Source organism: Festucalex cinctus, chromosome 8, assembly GCF_051991245.1.
Source record: "Festucalex cinctus isolate MCC-2025b chromosome 8, RoL_Fcin_1.0, whole genome shotgun sequence".
Classification (NCBI taxonomy): domain Eukaryota; kingdom Metazoa; phylum Chordata; class Actinopteri; order Syngnathiformes; family Syngnathidae; genus Festucalex; species Festucalex cinctus.
The window spans coordinates 10,405,345-10,429,760 of NC_135418.1; the positions used below are offsets into that span (position 1 = coordinate 10,405,345).

At 41.6% G+C, this 24,416-nt stretch overlaps 1 protein-coding gene across 2 annotated transcripts in view; it reads right to left on the minus strand.

The window, feature by feature from the left end:
- Window positions 1-1,623: 1,623 nt before the first annotated feature.
- Window positions 1,624-24,416, minus strand: part of arhgap46a (Rho GTPase activating protein 46a) — a 36,046-nt gene continuing 13,253 nt past the window's right edge. The window contains exons 2-10 of one of the 2 annotated variants that reach the window (XM_077528967.1): window positions 19,062-19,538; window positions 9,213-10,626; window positions 7,115-7,751; window positions 6,370-6,462; window positions 4,508-4,581; window positions 4,072-4,271; window positions 3,512-3,603; window positions 3,264-3,433; window positions 1,624-2,869 (exon numbers count right to left, since the gene is read on the minus strand). In XM_077528967.1, the coding sequence (XP_077385093.1) occupies window positions 2,675-2,869; window positions 3,264-3,433; window positions 3,512-3,603; window positions 4,072-4,271; window positions 4,508-4,581; window positions 6,370-6,462; window positions 7,115-7,751; window positions 9,213-10,626; window positions 19,062-19,538 (3,352 nt within the window). In that variant the 3' untranslated portion in view covers window positions 1,624-2,674. Of the gene's footprint in view, window positions 2,870-3,263; window positions 3,434-3,511; window positions 3,604-4,071; window positions 4,272-4,507; window positions 4,582-6,369; window positions 6,463-7,090; window positions 7,752-9,212; window positions 10,627-19,061; window positions 19,539-24,416 lie in introns of both variants that reach the window. The other variant, XM_077528966.1, reaches the window with a different exon arrangement.

Here is a 24,416-nt window from a genome sequence, read left to right on the forward strand (position 1 = left end):
TAATAAATTACATTTAACACACATGGATTTAGATCAATTTGAATTATTTAGCATTTGACTATACACAAGAAGTTTGCCATTGCCAGTGTTGGAACATTTGGAAGCTAATTAAATCACACAAAAATACAACTTTGCGTTTATAAAATGTAAAAAACTTGTAAAAGAGCATCCTATCCTATGACCTGGGGAAGAAACGCCATAAGTCATTTTGATCCATGCAGATGAGGCATATTAAATTTGATTTTCAAATGTTGATATAACTCTTACTTCAATTGAAACACAAATGTCACAGAAGTAAATTATTTTTCACCAACCATTTTCTTGTGACAAATCACTTTTGCAAAGGTTTTAAAATTAGTTTCACGATACTACATTATTTTTAAATTGGTAAACGGCTGACACACGTACAGCAAGCTATTGACAATTCCGAGTTTACGTCACAAATCAAAATGGCGGTCAACTCGGTGAAAGGATCTCCGCTCATTGAAATGCATTGGACTTTGGGTCGTTGTATGTTGATTTTCTGAGGATTATTTTTTTCTTTTCAAAATGTGATGAAATCGTTTGAATACTATAACAATCTGCCTGACTTGTATGCTAGTCAGAGGCAAAAGCAATACAATACAGAGTTTATTTTCACCTTGTAAAGGGAGCATTGCATTGCAGAAACAGAAATATACTAGTATAATAAAGCTGAATGCTGAATATTATCGTGGCAAAGTCAGCTAAATACCTAATCAACTGGTAATACATTTCTTACCATTGAGCCATTGAGGTTATGTTAGATCATCGGGTGCATACTCTCATTATATAACAAGGTTAGATATTCATAATTTTAGTTTGGTATTTTTTTCTAAAAAAAAAAGAAAAAAGAAGTTTGTATTGTATTTTAAAAAAAAAAGTCATATTTTATAGTATCAAAATATTACATCAATTTACCTTAAAATCAATGTGATTCCCGCCGATTAGTTAACCTGTTAATGCCAACCAAAATTTAACAAGGCCGCTATGGGTCAAATAGCTGATTAAATTTGGCTCCATCTAGTGGTCAGGAAGGGAATTATGGACAGGGGGCAATTTGCCCCACTCTACCCTACAATAAAACACTTTACCTGTTGTTTATGGTAAATGGAACAGCTAAAGTTTTTAACATAGCGAATTGCAAAGCAGTAATGCGGACTTCTTGTTTAAAAAAAAAAAAAAAAAAAAAACGTTTTAAGAGAATCCCTTGATTTAATGCTTCGGTTCTATTTCGATTGGTTGGCAACCAGTCCAGGGTGTCCCCCGCCTACTGCCCAGAGCCAGCTGAGATAGGCGCCAGCAGCCCCCGCGACCCTTGTGAGGAATAAGCGGTCAAGAAAATGGATGGATGGTTCTATTTCGTCCCTCCCGACCGCCAGGTGGCGGTGCTGTAACCAGCACGGCTTTCGTTTTAAATACTAGCAACGTTATTGCTTTATTGAAATAAAAATGCCACTAACTGGTGGCGGTAATTTATTGTTTATTAATTTATTAATTTGTCATTTTCACTTTAAAAAAGTAGTCACTTTGCTTGTACATCAATTTTTTTGTCTCATTCCAAAAATACAAAAAGGATGCAAAAAATAAAATAAAATAAATAAATACAATTGAACAAACCTTTATTTATAGACAGTTGTTCTATAGTCAAACAAGGAGGTACACCATACACGTTGAGTGGTTTGAGTCAGTCCTATGTTCAAAAGGCAGACAGTTACAGCAGAACAAAAATTCCACAAAGGTTTTCTTTATTGCTCTTTGAAAGGCAAACCCCACACATATCCTTCATCAGTCAAACAAACTGTTAATAGTATTTACATGCGATATATACATCAGAAAAGTCTGAAAGGACTGAGTCAGCGTATTCAACATTCTCATAATGCTTGACAGTTGAACAAAAGTCCGTTCTCAATAAAGGGGTTCGATACAATGACATTTAGTCTGTGGGGAGACTGTGTACAGTACAGTTATCCCATCTTAACACCCGTTTTTTCCCTCAGTAAGACCTGAGCCACAACACACAGATCACAAGCAGATAGATATAGAACAAAGGTCCAACTGAAATATTTCTTTTAGATTATCATTATTAAACAAGTAATCTCCCACTTCACAAAGACATGATGCAGTTCTCCCATTGCCCCTCAAATGAATATTGAAGGTCAGAAAATCTAAACACTTCCAAATGTGATTTTCGAAAATCAACAAGGTTCGGTAATAATACTTTGTGCTCTGTAATGTACACTCTGTACTCAAAATCCTGTTTAATAGACCAGTGACCCAATGAACTAAAACATATTACTGATTTTCTTTGTATTTTCAATATAACTATGCATGATGAGATGTCTCACACAAGACGATAATACACACAAGCGCACGTGAATATGAAGGGGCATAAACATCAGCAGAGGCTGAAACCTTCGTGAATATTTGTACATTCTGTGTAAGTCTTATTACTTTGTTGAACGCAAGCTGTTGTACACATACAACTATTTTCCGCCGAAAAGAAGCACAGTCATCGTCACGTGCACTAGTTAGAAATAGAGGTCACCAAAAGATGGCTCAGTTGTGAATTTTTTAGTCCTCCGGTGAGTTGTTTTGTCTCTCAATAATATCCCGCCAGTTTCCAGTGTATTCTGCAGATAATTTATCTGTGAGTCTACACCACTCCTTCGATGAAACTGGTGTCCAGGTGGACGATGAGCATTCTCAGGAAGGACATCTCTTTACGCGTGTTCTCGAAAATAATCCGCGGGTCGTCCGATTGGCACCGGAGGCAGTTGGGGGCCATCACCATGGACAGGTTGTTCACATCCATCTTGGTGATAGCCACGTTCGATGGCTGAGCAAACACCTGGATAGACACAGATGGAAGGAAGCAATTCAACAACTAACCTGTGACCAAAGAGTACTATCTTTGTGGGGACATTTTAGCAAAAATTCCCATTTTAATGGCTTGTATATAGTTTTTTTTCCCCACAATTTAGTGCAAATCAATTCTTATCATTCTATTTCCCAAAAAAAGCATCTGCGAGCAAGCACTTCTGCACTTCTGTTATACAACAGTGGTGCTAATTTACATAACTGTCTGCATTGCACACAGTTTGTCTGCCCATGAAAGGGCAGCGAAGCTCCCAAAAAAAGTTGGTTAACTGGTTCAACTGACATTGTGAACTTGGTTAAGGTACAGAACAGACAACAATAGTCTGAGACAATTCGAAATATGACAATGCAGGTATATCGTTTACCTGTAGGAAGTGAATGAAGTAGAAGAGCACCAGCCTGTTGAGCTCAGGCAAAGACTGAACCACGGCAATGGCTGCAGCCGGGTCGTCGCAGTTGCTGACACACTGTTTGTAGAAGTTCATGGGGATAAGCGGCTCCTCCAGCTCTCGATACCACAGCTTCATCAGAGAGGCTGATTGAGACACATTTGTATTAAGTACGTTACGCACACAAACAAAAAACGCGTCGTTTGAAAGAGATCTTTCCTCACCAGGAACATTTGGGTCCGACAGGTTCTCGGGGATCCTCCACTGGTCTACCTGCAGCTTCAATGCATTGACTTCATCAATGTCTCCAGGCACTCTGATGTATAAAACAAAATCTGTTAGTTACAGTGTGTGGCCACAAGAGGGACCCCTACATCCACCAGGTCACAATTGCATTTGTATACAGTGCTTTGGAAGAAAAACAGCAGAACTAAATGTAAGCAAAGAACATAGCAATGAGGGAATTTTCATCCAGGGTTATTGTGCGATGTATTAATAGCAGCAACAGTTTACAATTTTGGAGAAACCCTTGAACAAGTAAACGTGCGTTTGCTTGAAAGCTTGAGTCATGATATAAAAACATGGATAAACAATACAGTTCTCATGAGTGAGACACGGCTACTTTGATGTGAGGGGATAAAGAAGACCACACACACATGCTGATAGACAATAAATATACATTACAGCACACACACAAAAACAAAACAAGATCCCCTTCAAATTTCCTGAACTCTCCCAACTGCTCAAGTTGAGGCACGTCATTGGCTGGTTTGTCGCGTCTTACCGAAAGATGCCCTCCGTCTGAGCCCCGCCCAGGGCCAGAACATACTGGGAAAGTTGAACTTGCACCCAGGGCAATTTCCTGTCTGGGAAAAGCTCGCTCTGCCGCTCCATGACTTCCTCCAAGGAGCTACCGAACAAGGAGGGGGTGATGATGGCCCGCCTACTGTGGTCCACCTCTTCCAAGGTGGGCTTACGTAGACCCTGGCAGGCAACAAAGAAAAAGAATGACAGATTTATGACCTTAGGAACCATTACACCAATAATGTCTCTGTCTACAACTGCACCAGGCCTGTTTTTTCTACCTGTGACGTAATTACGTCGCTTGTAGTGACAAAATATAATCAAATAAGAAGCCAAGAGTGCCCTGTGATTGCCTGGTGACCAGTCCAGGGTGTAGTCTGCCTTTTACTGGATGTTAGCTGTGATAGCGCTTTTACCTTTTTCCCTCCTGTGATGGCCACCTTTTGCAGCTTCCGATAGCAGAACTTGGCGTATGTGCTGACGGGCAGGCCTGTTATTTAAGAGAACATGTAAATGAGCACAATGAAATCCATCCATATCCACCACAAACTATTTGAGCCAAGAGCCCAAGTATAACCCTAACACATTAAGTAAAAAGGACAGAAAACTTTAAAAGTTGTTCTCACAAGTAAGACATTTCCCCACAAACGTCAAAGTGGCTAACAGAGGCTGGGAGCGGTAACTGGAGACATGTTGACAATGTGATTCTGGCATATGGGGATTACAGGAGGCCTGGCTGTAACTGTCAGGTTGAGAGAAGATTTACTGCTGTTGAACAAAAGCTTTCGAAGCAGGTTCCGCCTACAAACCCAAAGTTCAGGTGATTCATCAGTATATACACGTGAAGGCCGACTGTGGGATGAATGGGAAATACGCGCCTCACCGTTACTGTTAGGCTAGAATTGATTTCAGAACTGTTGTTTTTTTGGGGGGGATGCAGTAGACTTTCAGACAGTCTGCCTTAGGGGCGGACTGAACTCTGTACTCTTGTTGCCAAAAATGAAAACCTTGACTTTCTTGCATCAGGATGGAGCCATAGAAAGAGAAGCTATATATCATATCGGTTTACACTCATCTTTTTTCTATCGCAGAGTCAGCAACAGGCACCTGAACCACAGCCAGATGGACACACTTGCTGATGCAATGTTGAAGAGTAGCTAACATGTTCCAGCATGTTCCTTTAGTCAACCCCCCTCCCCCAAGATTTATAGCAAACAGGTGACTCCCATGCTGCACTCTCCACAGTGGTGCTAATCTGACTCATCCGTTCGACAGTAATTACGTCTAGTTTGGAGAGATCGTTTGGGCGATCTTGGAGAGGAGAATCATGCATATGGAAACTCAAAACATGCAAGGACCTGTGTTGCCGTGATAAAGAGGTTGAAACCCGCGGGTGTTCTAAATTTAAGCTCAACTGCATGAAAACCGCAACCAGGCAACCGAAGTCCACAGAGATACAGTGTGAAGTCATTAGAATCTGTCGTACATTTACTGTACCAGGCAAGCCTCACACCTGCTGACATATGACTTGAGCTAAAATGAACTAAAATACATGTCCTTTGATGAGAATGTGACGAGGTGGCTTTGGTTTCGTCTGGCAGTTGTTTACGAGACTGTGTATGACTGTCAAGTGAAAACAATATGGCCCCCTGTTCATACATTCCCGGACAAAAATGTTTTCCACAACTCCTCTCTCAATAGAGCTCATTATACCATTTTTAATGTGCTGATATTTCTGGTTAGTGGTCCTCTGAATAAGTACTCTTGAATATCTTCATGACTTGTGAGCGAGGAGAGAGCCATGTGTGTGAGTCACTCTAGTATAATGTGAGAAGCTACTGCTGTGATGTCTGCAGAGATGATGACTGTGGTCCTATGGTGACATCATCGTCACAGCTGGTGGTGTGGGTTCCTCTAATGGGGCCACGTGCTGATGAAGCGGCCAAGACCACTGATATGATTCACAGAACAGGCAAACAGACCCTTCTGAAATTTTCATCCTTGCTTCTTTTTCATCCAAATCAATGTTCTGTGAAAGTCATTCATCAAGTATGCGCATACATGATCTTGGCCCCATCTGACAAACTGCGTTCAGCAGAATTTTCCATCCTTTTCAAATACAGTACACTCTGGAGGAAGCATTAGATTCGGTTTCTGATGTCTTGCGTTTATTACAAGATAATAGTTGATAATAGTAGAAAAAACAATTATGGGACTCATAATGATAAACAGGGAAAACACTGTTTATCAGAAATACATTTTGTTAAATTATAATTACCTTCTTCCTCATCTGTGTTCTGTTTTCGCTTTTTCCTTGATTTGGAATTCTTCTTTAATTTCAGTTCCTGCTGTTCCAATATGAACTGAGTCACTGTTTAATAAAAAAACAACAACAACAAAAAACAGAAGATCATGAAGTTCACATTTATGTTATGTTAAAATACATCTTTGACCTTAAATGGGAAGTCAACCCAAAAACATTGTTTTGCTGTGTTATGCAGCCCTAATATTGCTTTAGTGGAATATGAGTTAAGCAGCAAAATTCAGCCGTTTTTATCCATCTCAGGGGGCGGCCATTTTGCCACTTGCTGTCGACTGAAGATGACATCAAAGTTGCTCAGGTCTCAGGTAACAACCAATTAGAGCGCAGCTTCAGAAAACAGGTGAGCTCTGATTGGTTGTTGCCTGAGCCCTGAGCAACTTTGATGTAATCTTCAGTCAATGCAGCAAGTGGCAAAATTGCCGCCCTCTGATATGGATAAAAATGGCCGGATTTTGCTTCATAACTCACATTCCACAAATGTAATATTAATCAGAATGCCATGTTTAGACTAGTGAGGTCACATGTAACATATTATTGTCAAGAAATGTTTAGTGTTGACTTCTACTTTAAAATCTTTTATATTGGACATGGAACAAAAATGACACTTTGGCTCACATTATGTGCAGCTGACTATCAGACAACAAAGACTTAAGAAGGCATAAAAAAGGTGACGCACCCTGCTGCTCAGTCTGGGACTCACATTTCTTGTCGCTGGTGGGCTCCGTGTGTCTCTGGATGTAGCCCTCCAGGTAACAGCGGAACTTAGGCGATGGGGAAAAGAAGGCCAAGCTGACAGCCATCAGCTCCCAACCTGCGGCCAAGCTTCTGGGGCTGGCGTTTCCTGTGGTCTGCCTCACCAGCTGCACGTAGAGCTCGTCCCGCAGGCCTTGCATGTCCCAGCACTTGGTGACAACGAGCAGGGCACAGTGACGGCGGTCCAGACGCGAGGGCCTGTCTCCCATGTAGGCCTGCACCAGCTTGAACATCTCGCAAGCCTCTTTCCTGACAGCGCGGTTGCTTGTGACCAGCATGGGCTTTTTGATGGAGCCTCGGTTCCAGGACAGCATGTTGGCGATGGAGACACGGCGCCTGAATAGGCCTTGCGTGTGCATGTTGAGGTGCTTGCTGGCCCAGTCCTCCATGCCTATGTCTGGAGGTGGTGGCTGTCGCAGTGTGGCGTAGGAGAACTGGTAGGAAGCATCTGCAGCTTTTGCTCCTTCAGATCCTTCTCTTTTGTCATGGTTGGCAGGTCGGTATGGGCCAAGGGGTGCGCTGCGTCCATCCACCATGTCTTTCTTTCTGCTTTCCAGCTGAGCCTGTAGTTCAAGGGTGCTCACCTACAGGAGAACAAGTATAGGTACGTGAGTCCTCATAGTTATATGGAAAGTACAATTGAGTATATCAGGGGAACAGTTTGTGTGTGCGTGGGAGACTACTGAGTCTTCACTATGGCATACTAACAACTATTTCCAGGCTAACATAACACTCTGAAATTATCCCACAATCTGCGTTTACATTTCCTCAGAGAATTAATACCATTCCAAAAATCATGCATGCTCTCAGCAGCAGGTGTCTTGAGAGGAGTACTTGTAAATCCCACTACTGCTCTCACTCTAATGGGCACATGATCCTGCAAAACCAAAACTACACTCAAGACCTCCCTGTGATCCCTGCGGTGAGGTTGAAGACATACTTTAGCAATTGCCCAAAATGGAGAAAGCAGTGATCCAGACAAATTTGGAAACAGCCAAGAACAACATTAAAATTGAGCCAGAATCAAACTTCTAATTTACTGTAATATGATGACCTGTCTTTTCAATTTGTATCCTAATGTAACGTGGAGCAGCTAGCAGCATGCCAAATTTGTTCAACAGTTTTTGGACTTTACTGGAACACTTTTGTAGGTAGGACAGTAGGATCTTTACATTCCTACTGATTAAACTGGGAAAGGAACAAAAGCTGTAGAACTTCTACAGTACTCTTTGGAAATATTCTTACCTAATAAATGTATACATAAAAAAAGTTTGTTGGAAATGGCATTAAATGCTAACAAGGTCAATCAAAGGTCTTATATGAAAAACAGAGTGGAAAAATATGGCATTCATCAATCTTGTAACTAGTGAGCCATAACACTACAGTCGTTGCGTTGCGTGTGTGTGTGAGCAATTGGCCAGCAGGTCTGAGCAATATTCCGGAACAGATATAGTAGGGCCTGGTGCTCTTTGGCCAATAAGGCTCAATACTAGCATTTCTACATTCTACTTTTACCCTGCCAAGCCTGGACCATATGGACCACAGCGTCCCTCCTTCCTGAAGAGGGGAGGCTGTGTCCTGAAACTCCGCTTTGGCATGGACCCCAGATGCCCAAACACAAAGCTGGCATATGAGTACAAAGTACCTACAGAGCAGAACAGATGGAGGATGGCAGGTAATGCTGGGACCATAGCCATTTTGGTCAGTAGAGGACACCCTGCCAATCTGGGAGATATTTGGTGATGAGATTAGAAGATAAATTCACTTTCACAATGGCTTCCCAAGAAATTCGTGCTTCATAGGTGTAACAGTAGGAATTTCTTTGCCTGTCGGCAGAAAATTCCCAGGTCAACTTGAACTTTCCCATCCCATGTCTAAACCACGCAGGACAGCAAACAGGTAAAATGGTGGGAAAATTCTTGGGTGTTCAAATGTGCAGTGACAGACTTGAACTGAATGTGCACAAATATATTAAATAAAGATGTATTTATTGTGTGCTTAAATTTGTCTGTTTGACACATAGCTTTTGTGGTGGTGGGGCTTACCTGAGAGGGTGGTCCTGGGGTCTCAGGTGAAGACAGGCTGGCCTGGCTCGTAATGCTCATCTCCAAGGTATCAACTTTTTCATATGTCCTTTTTTGCCTCCCTGGTATCTCTAGAGTAGTCACAGCAGCATTACCTGGCGTATTCAGTGAGTGGGAAGTGATGTCCTCCCGGGATGAGCACCTGCCGGCTGACACCCCCATACCTCCTCCTCCATACCACCTTAGTGAGTCTACGGGGGAGCGCGTCCTTGATACTAGCCCCCTCTCGCCTGTTTCCTCTTCCAATCCCACTCTCACCTCCCTCATGGTGTTTGAGCGACTTACTACTTCCCTCATCTCGGCCATCAGTCTTTCATTGAGTGCGCACAGCTCTCCATTGCTGCCTACAGACCCAGGCCTGCCTCCTGCACCTCCACCGGCTCCCATTCTTCTCCTAGTCTTTCTTCTCAAACTCGGAGAAGGCCCAGTGGAGTAGCCAGAGTCTTGATAGTTTGCCGTTGCCTGAGGTGTTGAGGAGGTGAAATCCTGTGAAGCGTGGCTGCTTTGCCTACTGTGCCGTGCCTCCATCGCACGCTGAACTGTTGCCTCCAGGACTCGCCAACTCTGCTTCTTATCCAGTGTATTTGGGCCTGGGGCCCCTGCTTCTCGGTCCCGCAACTGGCCTCGAACTTGGGGTAAAGAGTGAGCCTGCGACTGAGGCTGGGTTGGGACAAGGTCCTGCCGGGTTGTCGGCGAGGGGGTGCGTGTGGGTCCAGGGGAGCCAGACAGGATCTGCTTGGGGTCTACATTGATCATATGTTTGATGCATTCCAGACCAGCTGGGCTATAATCAGAGGCAGAAGGAGTTCTCCTGTGCCTGGAACCTGGAAGAGATGGACCGGGATGCTGGAGAAGTCTTGGTTTCTGGAGACTATGGGAGGGAGTCAGGCGAGACAATTGTTGCCCATTGAAAAGATGTGCTCCTTCTACCTCCATGTCTATTGGGGGTTCATCATATATGGGACACTCTGTAACTGGCTCATCATATATTGGGGCACTGCAAGCATACTGGGGTGACACTGGGCGTGGTGTGCTGGTCTGGGACCTCTGCGGGAGTGGACTGGGTTGACCACTGTCTGACGTCACTAAACAAAAGCTGCCATTACTGGCTTTTCTCAGGTGATGGGCCTGACGTGGGTCAGCTGCCATTTTACCTGAGGGGGCGGTTTTATATCCCTGGCTGGGCCCTGAACATCCTCCTTGGGCCTTAATGTTGGATGGCTGCTGTGCGAAAGTGTTTGTTTTGTTGATCACACTCTGCTGGATGACTTGCTGTTGCGAAGCTGGACTCGGCTGGCTCCGACTCATGCTGTTCACTTTTACCAACAATGCTGCCTTAGAACCAGGAGTAGGCTGCCATCTTTGAGGTGCATCCCTGAGAGAGACATGTGGGAAAAACCATGTAAATGTAATGACCCAAGAATTACATTCATTTTTGTGATGATTACTGTCATTATGCACCAAGTAAATGGTAAATGGTATTTCATTTATGTAGTGCTTTTCCACCTTGCAAGGCACTCAAAGCGCTTTACATTCGACTACTCATGACGCAGCATCAGGAAGGGTGTTTAGTATCTTGCTCAAGGATACTTCAATGGAGTCACAATGGCAGGGGATCGAACCCACAACCTCTGGGTTGGGAGATGACCACTCACCCCACCGCCCCACCCCCCCCACCCCCGTATGCCGAAGGATGATCCCAGGACAACAACTAAAGGTTCTCGTTTGTCAAGTTCATCTATTGTTTATATGAATGACTGCAGTAGAACAAGACCAAATTAGCATTTGGAGAATAAACATAAAAAGGGTGGCCTTTAGAGAAGTCAGAATTGTAGTAGCTCTCAGCTGAAAAGACTTTTGGTTAGGTCCAAAGGTTAATTCTTCTCCTTTTGGTTGAGCGGCTGTAGGCTGAGCTACTGCCAAGCAATCTGCCATCAATCTGGTCAACTACTTTGGTCTGCTGCCTTTGTGCGTCTGTAGCGTCATAATCTTACCCTGGCTTTAGGATTCGTTCAACACATTTGCCCTCTTAAGCAAACTTCACAACTCAGTTCAAATGGGGAGATAAAGGTGGTTAGGTGAGAGGAATGAACATGATACAGCATACATGCAAAAGCATACGTGAGGTCATAAGTGGAACACATACTTACCTTAATACTCTGAACTCAACATTGACCTGATTAATTAGACCAAAGTTGATCTTCCTCCTGTCGTGTTAATCCAAACGTAAATACAGTTACAGAATCACGGCAAACTCAAGACGCAAAGGCTTCTCTTTTTCCAACAGCACTACGAATCAGTTGAGAAATGGGTCGTAACGGCAGGAAGAGGACGCTAAGGGAGGAGGGAATAAGGCAAAGTGACCCCCCCCCGCTCCTTCCCACATCTCTGGAACAATGCTGAAACAATTCCCCTGAGGTCCAAAGTCCAACGGCAAACTTCCTTTAAGCACTCCTAGCTAAAACTAACCTTCTCTCACTTTCTTTCTCTTGGCCCACTACTTGAGTCACACCACTTCAACAGTTTGATTGGCTCTGGTCTTCAAACGGTCGCACAGACTCCCCATTTAAATGATGCCTATAAACAGCTGGGTCCACACCACCTGGCACCTCACCAAGACAACCACGGCTGCTGTGACGCCACCAAGCCTTATCCTCATAGACACCAACCAAGACAGTTTACTGCCTAATACACAACAGGAAACAGACACGCGTGAAAACAAGAAGATCTAATGGGGTTCAATCCAAAGCACCACTGTTTGTTTGTTACAAGTAAGTGAGACATTGTATGGTAACGTAGGTGTTAAGGGCCGTTAGGTGACAGCTGTGACCTTGAGAAGCCACTGTTTGCACTCTTTGAAGAATGTTGTGTTTTGTCACTGTGGTCATGTTGAGCTGTTTGAGGTGGGACAAACATGACAGAATTATTCCCACCTTGGCAGTTAACACATAGCTGACAACTTGGCATGAGTTTGGTCAGGGGAACTCATCCAAAAAACATCAAAGTTCTTCTGATGGACCAGGCCTCAAACAAATCAACTTCTGGGGTTCGTGTAAAGGAACACAATTCTCCCTTCTGCATTCTTGGTAGGCGGATTACATTCTTTACATGACCTTAGCAGCCACTTCCTGCAAGAGTAGAATCATTGGTACAAGGGAAGAGGGGTCTTCCTTGCTGCATAAACAGCAGACACTACAATAGGGAATCTCTCAGCTTCATGATTCAATTTGCTTCTTCACTTGTGATTCAGAGGGCAACAATCTTGATACATTTTTGTACTTGTTACTTTAAATAAAAAAAATAATAATAATAATAATAATAAAAAATAGAGACCCTTCATTTATATTAACCCATTTAACCCCGAATTTTTCCCAGATCCATCACAATTGTGACCGGTTAAGGGAATATGCAAAATCTCTATGGCACATGATCAATCTCTACTGTATGATATATATCTCTGATTAACTGGAATTTGCTTTGTAATATAAAATGCACATCTTTGGGACAAATCATTAACATTCTCACCTCACCGCTGCAGTTACACTTTCAGCCAGAAGTGGCAGCCATGAGTTAAAAAAAAAAAAAGTGCGTGGGTCTTCTCCGGGTACTCCGGTCGCCTCCCACATTCCAAAGGCACGCATGGCAGGTTAACTGGGCGCTTTGAATTGTCCCTAGGTGTAATTGTGAGTGTGAGTGGTTGTTTGTCTCTGTGTGCCCCTGGATTGGCTGGCGACCAGTTCAGGGTGTACCCCGCCCACTGACCGAAGCCAGCTGGGATAGGCTCCAGCACTCCCGCGACCCTTGTGAGGAGCAAGCGGTTAAGAAAATGGATGGATGGATGGAGGTGCGAAACTCACAAAGCACCTTTAAATATACTACAAAGTGTCAAAAAAGAGAAAAAAGATGGCGGACATTATTACATTTAAAAATAAAAGTTATGACACACACATACATACACATGTATTGCACGCATGCACATGCACACACATGCCTAAATACTTGTAGTACTACTGGTACTTACTAAATACTAGTGTGCAAAATAGTTGGTATTGGGTAAGGCTTATCAAATTCTTACACTCCCAGTCATTTTGAAAATACATTGTATTGTCCTCAAAAGCATATTTTCATTGTTGGTGGTATTTTATAAATGAAAATGACTATTCAGATGTTTGTGGCAAAAATTAGCATACAAAATGGTGTCGCCATTAAATATATCTTAACAATAAATTTGTTTTCAGTGTTTTTTTGGGGTAAAATAGGTTACATGGGTGAAATCAACACGTACTGCTGATTACTAAAAAAAATGGAATGTGGTAGAAACAAACTTTTTGTTAATTTTTCATTTGGCAGTTTCTGTGTTTACATAATACCTGATATTCTGTGAACCTTCAAAGATTAGTCAGTTCAAATGGAAGGCATTAAAAGTACAGTACTTGATTAACTTGTGTATCCATATTGCGTTTGTGCAACATCATTCAAGACCAAACCTTCTCAAAGTCATAAATCCTGTCTTGGTCTACATCCAGAAGCCACGTTGACAGACAAAATGAAGCTGAATGTAAGTTTCTTAAGTTATCCTGATTGACATAGTTGCCATAACATTGAGCGAGCTTATGGCATTTTAAGTTTTAAAGGAAAATGTCATTTCTATAATCATGATTTCTAACTCTTACCAACGTAAAGCAGCATAAGCTAACAAAACAACATAAACAATCTGAGTCAGCAGCACCATGGTCAGCAAATTGGACGTGCTTTGAAAAGATGTTGTTATGCACACAGAAACAAAAATGACAATGGTAGCTGCTGGAAAGCCTAATTGCGTTCTGTGATGAGATGAATGAGTCAGTAAAATAGATTCAGAAATTGCCAAGCAAAAAAAATTGCTTTCTCTGCCCAGTTGTTCCAGAACTTCGCCAATGATGAGAATATCACATGATGGTCAATAACTAAAACAGTCAATTTGCTTGGCATATTCAATCATAAGCGTGAAAATGGAGTAACCTCTGCTTTTACGCAAATTTGGGGTCAGATAAATAAAATGATTACAAAGCCCTTAAAAAATAAATAAATAAATAAATAAATAAAATAAAATAAAAAAAAGACTAATGTGAGAAAATGCAACTAGCAGGACATGGGAGACAAATGTGTGGGGTGAGGGAGACCAGAGACACAAGAGGACGGTAAGGGCATGTGTAAATGAGAAGGGGTGGGGATTAGTCGTGGGAGAGTGCAGCAAGGGAATGAGTGAGGAGGCTGGCATTCCATAGGGCTCTTTCAAGTGGCCTCTGTGGCTGTGTGGGGAGTCTCACACAATGCATGGCTGTGCCATCGTCACGGAGACGCCTCTGTAAATGACAACGACTACAAGAGTGCAAGGTGGGGGAGGAGAGGACTAAAGCCGAACCTGAATCTTTAACATTCAGAGTTGGTCAAAAATGCTCTTAAAGACCAAACAAGCCTCGACTTTCTAAGTTTTATTATGCAAGCTGAAGAAAATGTTTTAATATCTTAGAGATGACATTTAGTTTTTTTTTTGTTTTTTTAAAAAAAAAAGGTATGTCACATTAGTAATGTGTTAATGACCTTCATTCAGAACTTATGTGAGCATGTGAGACCTTTATGCATCAAAGAAATATAGGATGAAATGACATGAGAGGCTCTTTGGAAAACCTGCATAGTAAGTAATCTGATTGACTTCAGAAGCAGTAAATCAACTTAACGGTCAGCATACTTCCATTTGTCTCAGCAGCTCTGGTGTCTAACACCCACAGAGTCTCAGATAGTTATGTATCTGCAATGATGTGATCAGGTTGTATCACTGACCAATAAATAGTGACCAAGCCACAGGCAGTCTCGCTCCATTCTTTCCATTGTTGGAAGGCTAGCCGCAGAGTCACCTTAACACGGATAGGTTTATCAGTTTAGATTTTTGCTCAAAAGGTGCCCTTCTATGATTCAGAATTGTTTTTTTCCCTACTGTTCTATGCATAACATGTCAAAATGAGGCTGTGACTGGGTTTTAATCGACGGCCCGACACATTCACACTCAAATTGATCAGTCTCCTCAGGTGGCTGCGAGGTCATGCAGTATCAAAATTTAGGTGGATTTAACTCAAAAACCTAAGTCTGTCATACATATACGAGAACCATCCACATCCAGGCTTCGTCCGCACTGCTCAGAAGCGATGTCATGCCTCCGGGGACGGAGGCGAGGACCACAAGAACTAACAAATCAGAGAAAGCTATTTTCCATATCTAATAAAGGAGAACAGAGATGCAATCAAGAGTACAGTAAATCTAATTTACGTATCGAATAGTTTTGAATATTATTGAGAAAGGACAAAAGTCAAAAAAAGCTTCAAAAATCAGTTATTTCTGATAAACAAAAATAGTTTGTCAAAGCCCATCTTGCTCATTTCCTGCCCAAATCTCGCGAACCCTATAAAAAAGGATATCAAAGATTATTTATGTATTTTTAAAACTGATAAAAGGGGATTTTTAAATACAAACACTTCAAATAGCATCTGGAAAAGCAGTTATTATTAGCATTGGCTAAAAGAAAGAGGAAATGAATGTGTATAGGCCAAGCTTCTGCTACACTCGCCAATGGGATCAAGGGTATGTATCTATGTGTGGGAAGGAAACTGGAAAATACAGAAGGATGTTGATGAGGATAATGTAATATTAAGAACCCTCTAAAAATAAAATATTTGGGCTAATTTTTCTTCAAAACATCTCCTGACAACGACCTGTCGCACAACACCTGAAGTGACACACCTCAATCTGAGCCAAGATGTCTACCAGCTGTGCATGTCTTTGGCTCTGGCTGCCTGTATGCTGGTGTGGTGAGTGGCAAGCTGGGCAGGGGGATCACATATTGAAGGGGTTAGTTGGAAGCACATGCCAATAGACCCACCTCTGGTAGTACAAATTATCTCCATCTCTTTTTGAGATGATGGGTGTTAGTATTAGTGGGTGGGATGATGAGATGATCCTATTACATACAGGGGGAAGATCTCCAACTTTTAAAAGCAAGCCACAATAGAAACCAGCCGATGAAGTTGTAGAACGAGACCATAGCTCTAACAGGACAAACAGATTAATAACTGTCCCAGGCGAGAGGAAAAAGAAAATGTACAGTAATTTGTGATTATAGACACACTCACAAAATAATATGGAAAAAGCTAAAAATGAGCTAACCACACCAGAAGCTAAGATAAAACAAGCACATGTATTTCCAGTGAACATAAAACTGCCGTGGTTATATCCTTAAGAGTCTGGACAGATGAAAAGCATGAAAGAGTCCCTTTTACACATAAACAAAATGTGACTCATTAAGAACTTTATCAAACATATAAACCCCCCCCCCCCAAACGTTTCCTATATGAGCCAACTGGCGATTACTTCTACATGACTCATTTCCAGACAATCACAAGCACATGGGGAGTAGGTTGTTTTGTTTTGGCTTTTTACACCTTTTCTTACTCATACTCCTTGAAAAAAAACCTCTGAACTCAGTGTGGCATAAGAATGATAAAATAAATCTGAGTTACCATGGAGTACTGTTGAATGTCGCCATGATTGCCTGATTCTAATGAGAGGCCAAATACAAGTAATTTTTCACGTGTTTCAGTCTTTTAACATGCCACGTCTTCCTGCGAAAGAGAAAGCTTTTCGTTGACCCAGAGATTTGAACCGGTGGGTTTTGAGTGTGAGCCTTTGTTCTTAGCGGTTCATTATACACCCATGACTTGTCCATAAGACTAAAGAGAACATGACCCATATGTGAACCACGAAGGCCGTCTTAAACCAAACTGCCATTAACCAGCTCATGCAGCTCTCATCCCCCCCCTACACACACTTGTGCAATATGCAGTGAATACACATACATTTTCCTTTCTTTCAAAACAATAAACAGGCATACTTAAATTGAAATGAGGGTGAAATTCAATGCAGCTATTTTGAGCTAGGTTGTATAAAACACTGTAAATCCTACATCATGGAAATCGATCAGTTTGCGTGTTTCCTGCACCAGTAAGCACAATAGCCCATGTGACAGACATGTTTACCTGTGTACAGTACAGAACTTCGCTGATGAGCTCCACAGGCTAAAAGCTCAAAGGCCCAAAATTTCAAGGATGTGATAAAACATAGCCAATGAGTAACATATCATGTTCTCTAGCATGCTACACTGAAAAGAAGCAAATAGAAAACAGAAGGGACAGACACTAAACATTACTTAGAATAACACACTGGCGTGCTGTTTGGAAACATTTGAAACTGTCTTATCTATTATAAGCAGATGTTGATATCCAAAAACAAAAGGAAACTGGTAGTGGAACAACCAGCATGTCCAAGCTCCACAGAGAACTGCATTGTTTTTAAATAGTGTAATCTCGTCTGAGATCTCAACAGTAAAGATATGTAAACCAAAAGAGTAATTTAATACAGAAGATAAATTCAAAATAGAATCTGATAATATTCTGTCTCCATCAGAGGCTATATATAATCAAAACATGGGACTGTAATTATGCGAAACTTCAAATTACAACTTTATATTAATCTAATTTCATCTTTCTCCCTCACTCATTCATACAAGTCGCTACCAATAAAAGGTGTAGCCCTGACTGAAAAAAAGGCATGTGTCAACTGTCAATGTTTCTTTTCATCCATTTTGAGTTGTCATATTTCATTTTCTCTGTGAATTTTGACATGGCTCCTAATTACTTGCCAAGATCTGCTGACTGGTGAGCATGTAAGGGGACCATATGGCAAAAATACAGGATTGAGACCTGGTGGGCAAAACATTCTTCAGCCCCTGATGAACAACTGACCATTGTTTTAGGAATAGACAGAAATGGTTCTGGGAACGCTTGAGTCACCAGGGCAAAGTGGGACCCGGTGGGTAGTTTGAACTCTCCATACACACTGCATGATACACAGCAAAGTCTGCAGCAGTTCCATTTTGAAGCATGACTAAGCAATTAGTTCATCCTGTAATTCTATGTAATCCTAAATGATAAGGCCACAGAAATAAAGAGTGTAAAAGAGCCAAAGTCACCATGGCCTTTGAAAATTTAGCAGGGTTGCCTTGTTTGTATGCAGCTGGAATGTAGCGGCTCGGCTTGTTATTAATCACACTCAATGCTCTCTCACTTGCGTCTCATGTAACCGCACAGACTCTCATACTTAAGAGGCCTTGCAGTCTTTGATGGCCTGGAGCCTAGATTTGTTTTAGGAAAATAAAATAGCAGTGGAGCAGAGCAGCTCAGCGTGCCGGTCAGCACACAGAAGGACACTTTTAAGATAGTTGCTGTGGCCGTTGGCCAGACGAAACAGAAGTGGCATGTGCGGAATCTAAAGGGAGGAGATGGTGGTTTAGATGAGGCCACAACGTGAAGCATATGATGGGATCTTTGAATAATTACCATTTGGGTCCGTTCTGCATCAGGGAACCTACGATAGAGTGATCTATCCTGCGCTCTGCAATATGTACAATAAAACTGAGCATTTGGTAGCCATTTGTTGAACGAGTTGAATGTGGTTCAAAGGCCATAGAAAAGAAAACACAGAACATATGGAACTGCCAGATAAGTGAAGGAAAATGGAAGCACAGTTTGAGATTGACCCAGCTGGTCAAATGTCAAAATAATGCTTTGAGTTCTCGTTTCAAAACATTTGAGAGCAATTATGACGCACTATGCCACATTCTACGATCACAATTTCCCCTGGTAACTTGATCCACGAATGATAAACCACAATTCCCACTCCACTTACTGTACAGACAACTGCAGCATTATCTGGGCTTACCTCTGTGGTTCTTTGTTTTCACTGCTGCATCCATCTGCCTGTGATCTGACCTCCACTGCTGCGTCCAGCTCTGGGTTGGAAGCCACTTCGATTGTCTCAGGGTTGTCTACATCTTGCTCAGGCAGAGAAGCGCACAGGCCCTGGCTCCCCACACTGCTGATACTCCCAGTGGTCCCATGCTGGTGCCTCTCCACAACCACTCCCGCCCGCTTGGCCTCGCTGCAGCGCTTCATCGCCTGAAGCTGGGAGAGGGGCACTATATCTGCTCCTTGTGGCCGATGCCAGACCGTGCGGCGCCCCGTAGAGTTGTAGTAGTAGAAGCGGCCACTTTGGGGGTCAAAGAGCTCCCACCACTGGTTACCATCTGCCTGGCGAACGGGAGCGCCGAGAGGAGGATCCCAGCCGCATTCGCCAGTGGTCAAGTTCACATACATGCGCTCACGGGAGCGTGGCTCCAGGATCTCCACCCAATCAGAGCTGGATGAAAACAAGTATGATAGGAAAAAAAAATGTTATTCATCAGGGAAAATTGTAAACTTACAACAGCCATCATTCTTAACGGTTGATTGATCAATACCATCTTTGTCTTTTCATGTTGAAATTCTGAGTGTGGATCCAGTTTTTTTTTTAAACCTGCATGAGGTGCATGCTTCGAGTGATGTCATTTATTTGGAAGGTACTAGGTGTTTGTGTGTTTGTCCTAACTAAGGTGACAGGTGGACACACACACAGTGAGCCACCAGGCATAGAGTCAGCAGGGCACAAAGACAAACATACACACGGCCGAGTGCCACTAACACAAAAACCACTGCGCTGAGCTACAATCAGAGAGTAACAACGGCCAACTCAGCAGAATACATGTACACAACAAAAATGAGACAGTAGCGAGGCCCAAAAGTTAAAATACTGAAAATAGAGAAGGGGACAACCCAGTTTTAGAAAAGTACAAAAGGGATATATATACTAAGTGACAGTATAACTATATGGCACTTCTGGCGTATCAACTCATTATCTGTAAGGACAATTGTAGAGGCCTACATAAAAAAATGCTTTTTTTAACTACATGATATATTTAATGTACAGCATGTGCTGTGCTTGTTGTTACGGCTTCTTTCGATCTAGTTGCGTAACCTCCACTGGGATCAAACATGTGGTCATTGTGCTGAAAAGGACTCACTTAACTAGTGTGTAATTGTATGGTAGATGTCAGTATTATCAACACTCGGATTTTAGCCTACCACGATATCACCACTGAATCTTTTTCTAATTGATTATCCTATCTATTACTCCATCCATTGCTCGAGTAATCGAGGCGTCTCCTCTCCATCTTTTTTTCTCTCTGTATTCCTCACTGGCAGCCTTGTTCCTGACTGAGTGCGTGCATCTGCAATAAATGTGGTGGCCAAATATGGTTCTGGACGGTGGACCTTTGGCGTTTTTTAAATGATTATAGTTTTGCGGAAGAAATTTTTGTGTAGACCAATTTTTGTGGTCAAATTAGCCAATTATTTTTTTTTTTTGCCTCCAACCCCAGTTCTCTTAGATGTTCTCCAAGTCTCTTCTGACCAAGTTCTGTTTGTTACAATCTCCACTGCTGCAGCTGTCAATCAGTGATGATCAGAGAGGCATAGCATGTTTAATGCTACCTTCGCACATTTGCTCCCTAGTACTGAAGCCATGTCAACCCTGTGTGCACCCTGGCCAGAGAGGGACACAGACGGTTCTGGTGGCAGTCATTAGTGCCAGTGTGGGAACAACTGCTGTTCTACATTTTTAACTGGAAAGCCTGGAGTTACTTTGATGTACCGTAAACAAATTACAATACATAATTTCTGCTGCCAAGTAACATACGGCCACCATAGAGAGGATGTAGGCGTGTCCCTCACACTATCCACCCATGTTTCTGTGTTCTCTCTACTGGGAAGCCATCTGGTCCAATCCCACACAGTCACACACCAAGAAAGCAGCCCTGACCGTATGCGGCTCAACCTGCAAGGTGTTTTTATGATGTCTTTATAATTATTTTTTTAAATTAAGGTCGCTGTGTCATTGAACTGTTTATTCACAAACAAACTCCAACCTTTAAGTGTTTTTGTGTTTTTTCAGTTTTAAACAAACATGGGACAAAATTAGGACAAAGTTTATTAATAAATAGAAAATATTTTATCAATATCCCCCGAGTCCGCCCCGTCCCCCAAGAAACATTCCAACCATAATAAAATAATTTAACGTTCTTAAACAAAGTGCACAAAGTTTAAGTGATCATAGGAAAATAAATTTAAACAAATACTTTATCATATAGGCCACTGTTCAGAAACTACAAATACAAAAAAATAACTAAATAAATGTCATCACTTCTTTTTCAACCTACAATAACAAGATGTTAAAGATTATCATGCAACAACAAATCTAAAACATAAAAGAATATAAAAAACAAATTATTGTTCAACTACAATATTGTATGTGTTTATGCAACCTACTACAAAGATGAGATGCTAAGTCGTAGGGGTGTGATTGCCTAGTACCTGACGATTCGATTCGTATTACGATTCGCAGGTCACGATTCGATTCGATACCGATTAATCCCGATACGAATTTAAAGTCGATTGTTGCGATTTTTTTCATTCAAATTTAGAAAATACTAATTAGTAAACTTGTAGAGTAAGATTTGTATGAAAATGTATTATTTATTTATCTGAAACTTCAGTCTTATACAGGTTGTACTTCTGTTTTATGTTTGAACAGCATTAAAATAAAATATTAAGGCTTAATGTTCCATTCATATAACATTCTTCCATGCTTAAGGTGTGAACCCTAACCCGAATTAAGACGTTTTGTTGAATATTTTTCCATTAAAAATGGAAGTTTAAAAATCGATTCAGCCGCCTATTGAATCGATTCGAGAATTGCGCGATGTAGTATCGCGATATATTGCTGAATCGATTTTTTTTAACAGCCCTACTAAGTCTTGTGATGGCACACGATCGAAACACACTACTGTGATATGCCTATTATCTGACCCAACTTGACCAAACCGTAGCAGTCCATAAAAGAGCCAAACTGTAACTAAAGGCAAGGCAAGTTTATTTGTATAGCACATTTCATACACAAGGCAACTCGATGTGCTTTACACAAGGAAAGACAACACATAAGCATCAAGAAACAGTAGTTGACATTCAGAGGAAGAAAAATAAATGAAAATAGGTTACAAAATTTACTAAAAAGAACATACAATAACAATCTTAAAACATTATTCAACAAACTTTAAAACATTTAACATAAGGAAGTTTAAAATAATAAAAAAAAAAAACACTTAATTAAAGCTGTTTAAAAGTCCCTAATCAAAGGTATAAGAAAAAAGCAAAGTTTTTAACCTGGATTTAAAAGCATTTACACTCGGGGCTGACTTCACTTCTGTTGGTCGCCTATTCCATCTGTGTGCAGCATAATAGCTAAATGCAGCTTCACCATGTTTGCTTCGAACTCTGGGTTCCACTAGCTGGCCCAAGTCTGTAGATCTCAGAGCCCTGCTGGGTTTGTACTCAATCAGAAACTATTTAGTGATTTATAGACGAGTAGCAGAACTTTAAAATCGATTCTACAGCTGACAGGGAGCCAGTGTAAATCCTTAAGTACTGGAGTAATATGTTCTGATCTCTTTGTTTTGGTCAGAACTCGAGCTGCAGCGTTCTGAATGAGCTGCAATTGTCTCATGTTCTTTTGAGAGAGTCCAGTCAGAAGACCGTTACAGTAATCTAGTCTGCTGGAGATAAAAGCATGGATAAGCTTCTCTTGGTCTGCTTGAAGCATGCAGTCCTTCAGTCTGGATATGTTTTTCAGCTGGTAAAAGGTTATTTTAGTGATGAATTTAATATGGTTGCTGAAGGTCCGGTGTGAGTCTATTAGTACGCCAAGATTTCGAACTTGGTCTTTAGTTTCTAAAGACAGTGACTCAAGCTGTTTTTTAACAGCAATCCTCTTTTCTTTATTGCCGAAAACAATGAGCTCCGTTTTGTTTTCGTTCAGCTGAAGGAAATTTTGGTTCATCCAGTTGTTAACTTGCTCTAGAGAATGACACAATACGTTAATACAACTGCTGTCATTTGGGGACATTGATAAATACAGTTGTGTGTCATCTGCATAACTATGATAGTCAACATCGGTGTTCTGAAGCATTTGACCCAAAGGTAACATATACAGACTGAACAACAGGGGTCCAAGGACTGACCCTTGAGGGACCCCACATGTCATGGCCTTTCGATCAGATTCAAAATTTCCAATAGTCACAAAGTAACTCCTTTCCTCCAAATAGGACCTGAACCATTTAAGGACTGTTCCATTTAACCCCATCCAAGTTTCCAGCCTGTCTAACAGTATATTATGATCAAACTACTAGATCGATATTTTAGTGCCAGTATCGATCCGATATCGATAATATTGATATTTGGATCAATCCGCCCACCACTAGTGTAAATATGGTTCCTTTCCAGTGAAGATAAGTGGTTGGGGATAAAAAATGAATGTATGGATGATGTGTGTCATTGGCTCTGAGCTAGGCTGTGTGCATAATGCATTACTGTAAACTGAAAACTACAATAATTGTATCCTTCTTGTAAAAGTTGCGCATATGTGAAAATGAAGTCTAAATAAAAAAAATAAAAATAAAAAAAGGGGGGGTACCAAAATAGCCGTCATTTGAATGGCGGAGATTGGAATGCTGAAAGTGTTTGCGTAACTGTACACCTTAAAGCTTGGAAGAGTTTAAACGGCTTTCTGAAAATTTATTTTACACATTTTGTCAGTATTATAAAATGGAGTGAACAGATGGACGCATCGTGACGCTTGCTAGGGGACGTACGTGTCATGAAACTAATGGAGTGATGGTCATTTATGAACCTGCTTCTCGCCCCCCCAAAAAATCCTACCCGTCGCTTCCTTCGTGTCCCGGTGCCCCTCCTTGATCGGACTCCCGGTAAAGTGTACACATTCAGCCAAATAGAGTCCCGGCAGACTGCAATGAGTAACGAGTCGACACGCTATGCGTGTTTAAAATAGATTAAATAAAAAAAAAAACTAAAAAAAAAATAAAATAAAAAAAAAAACATTTTAATGGTTAAAATGGTCCAAATCAGAGCTTCCCCCGTTAGACTCCATTTTGTTTCAATGAAAAGATGGTAGCCAGCTATTAGCCGACCTACCCATTATGCACGGCACTGCTGAAATGTGCACTTCGCTTATTGACATGGCAGCCTAAAAGAAGTCCGAAAAGCATTTGATTTTCATCAGAAATCAGGGGCACGTTGTCCGTCTATCAGAAGTTCAGAAAAAGTCTTGCACGTCCAATCCATTCCAGGC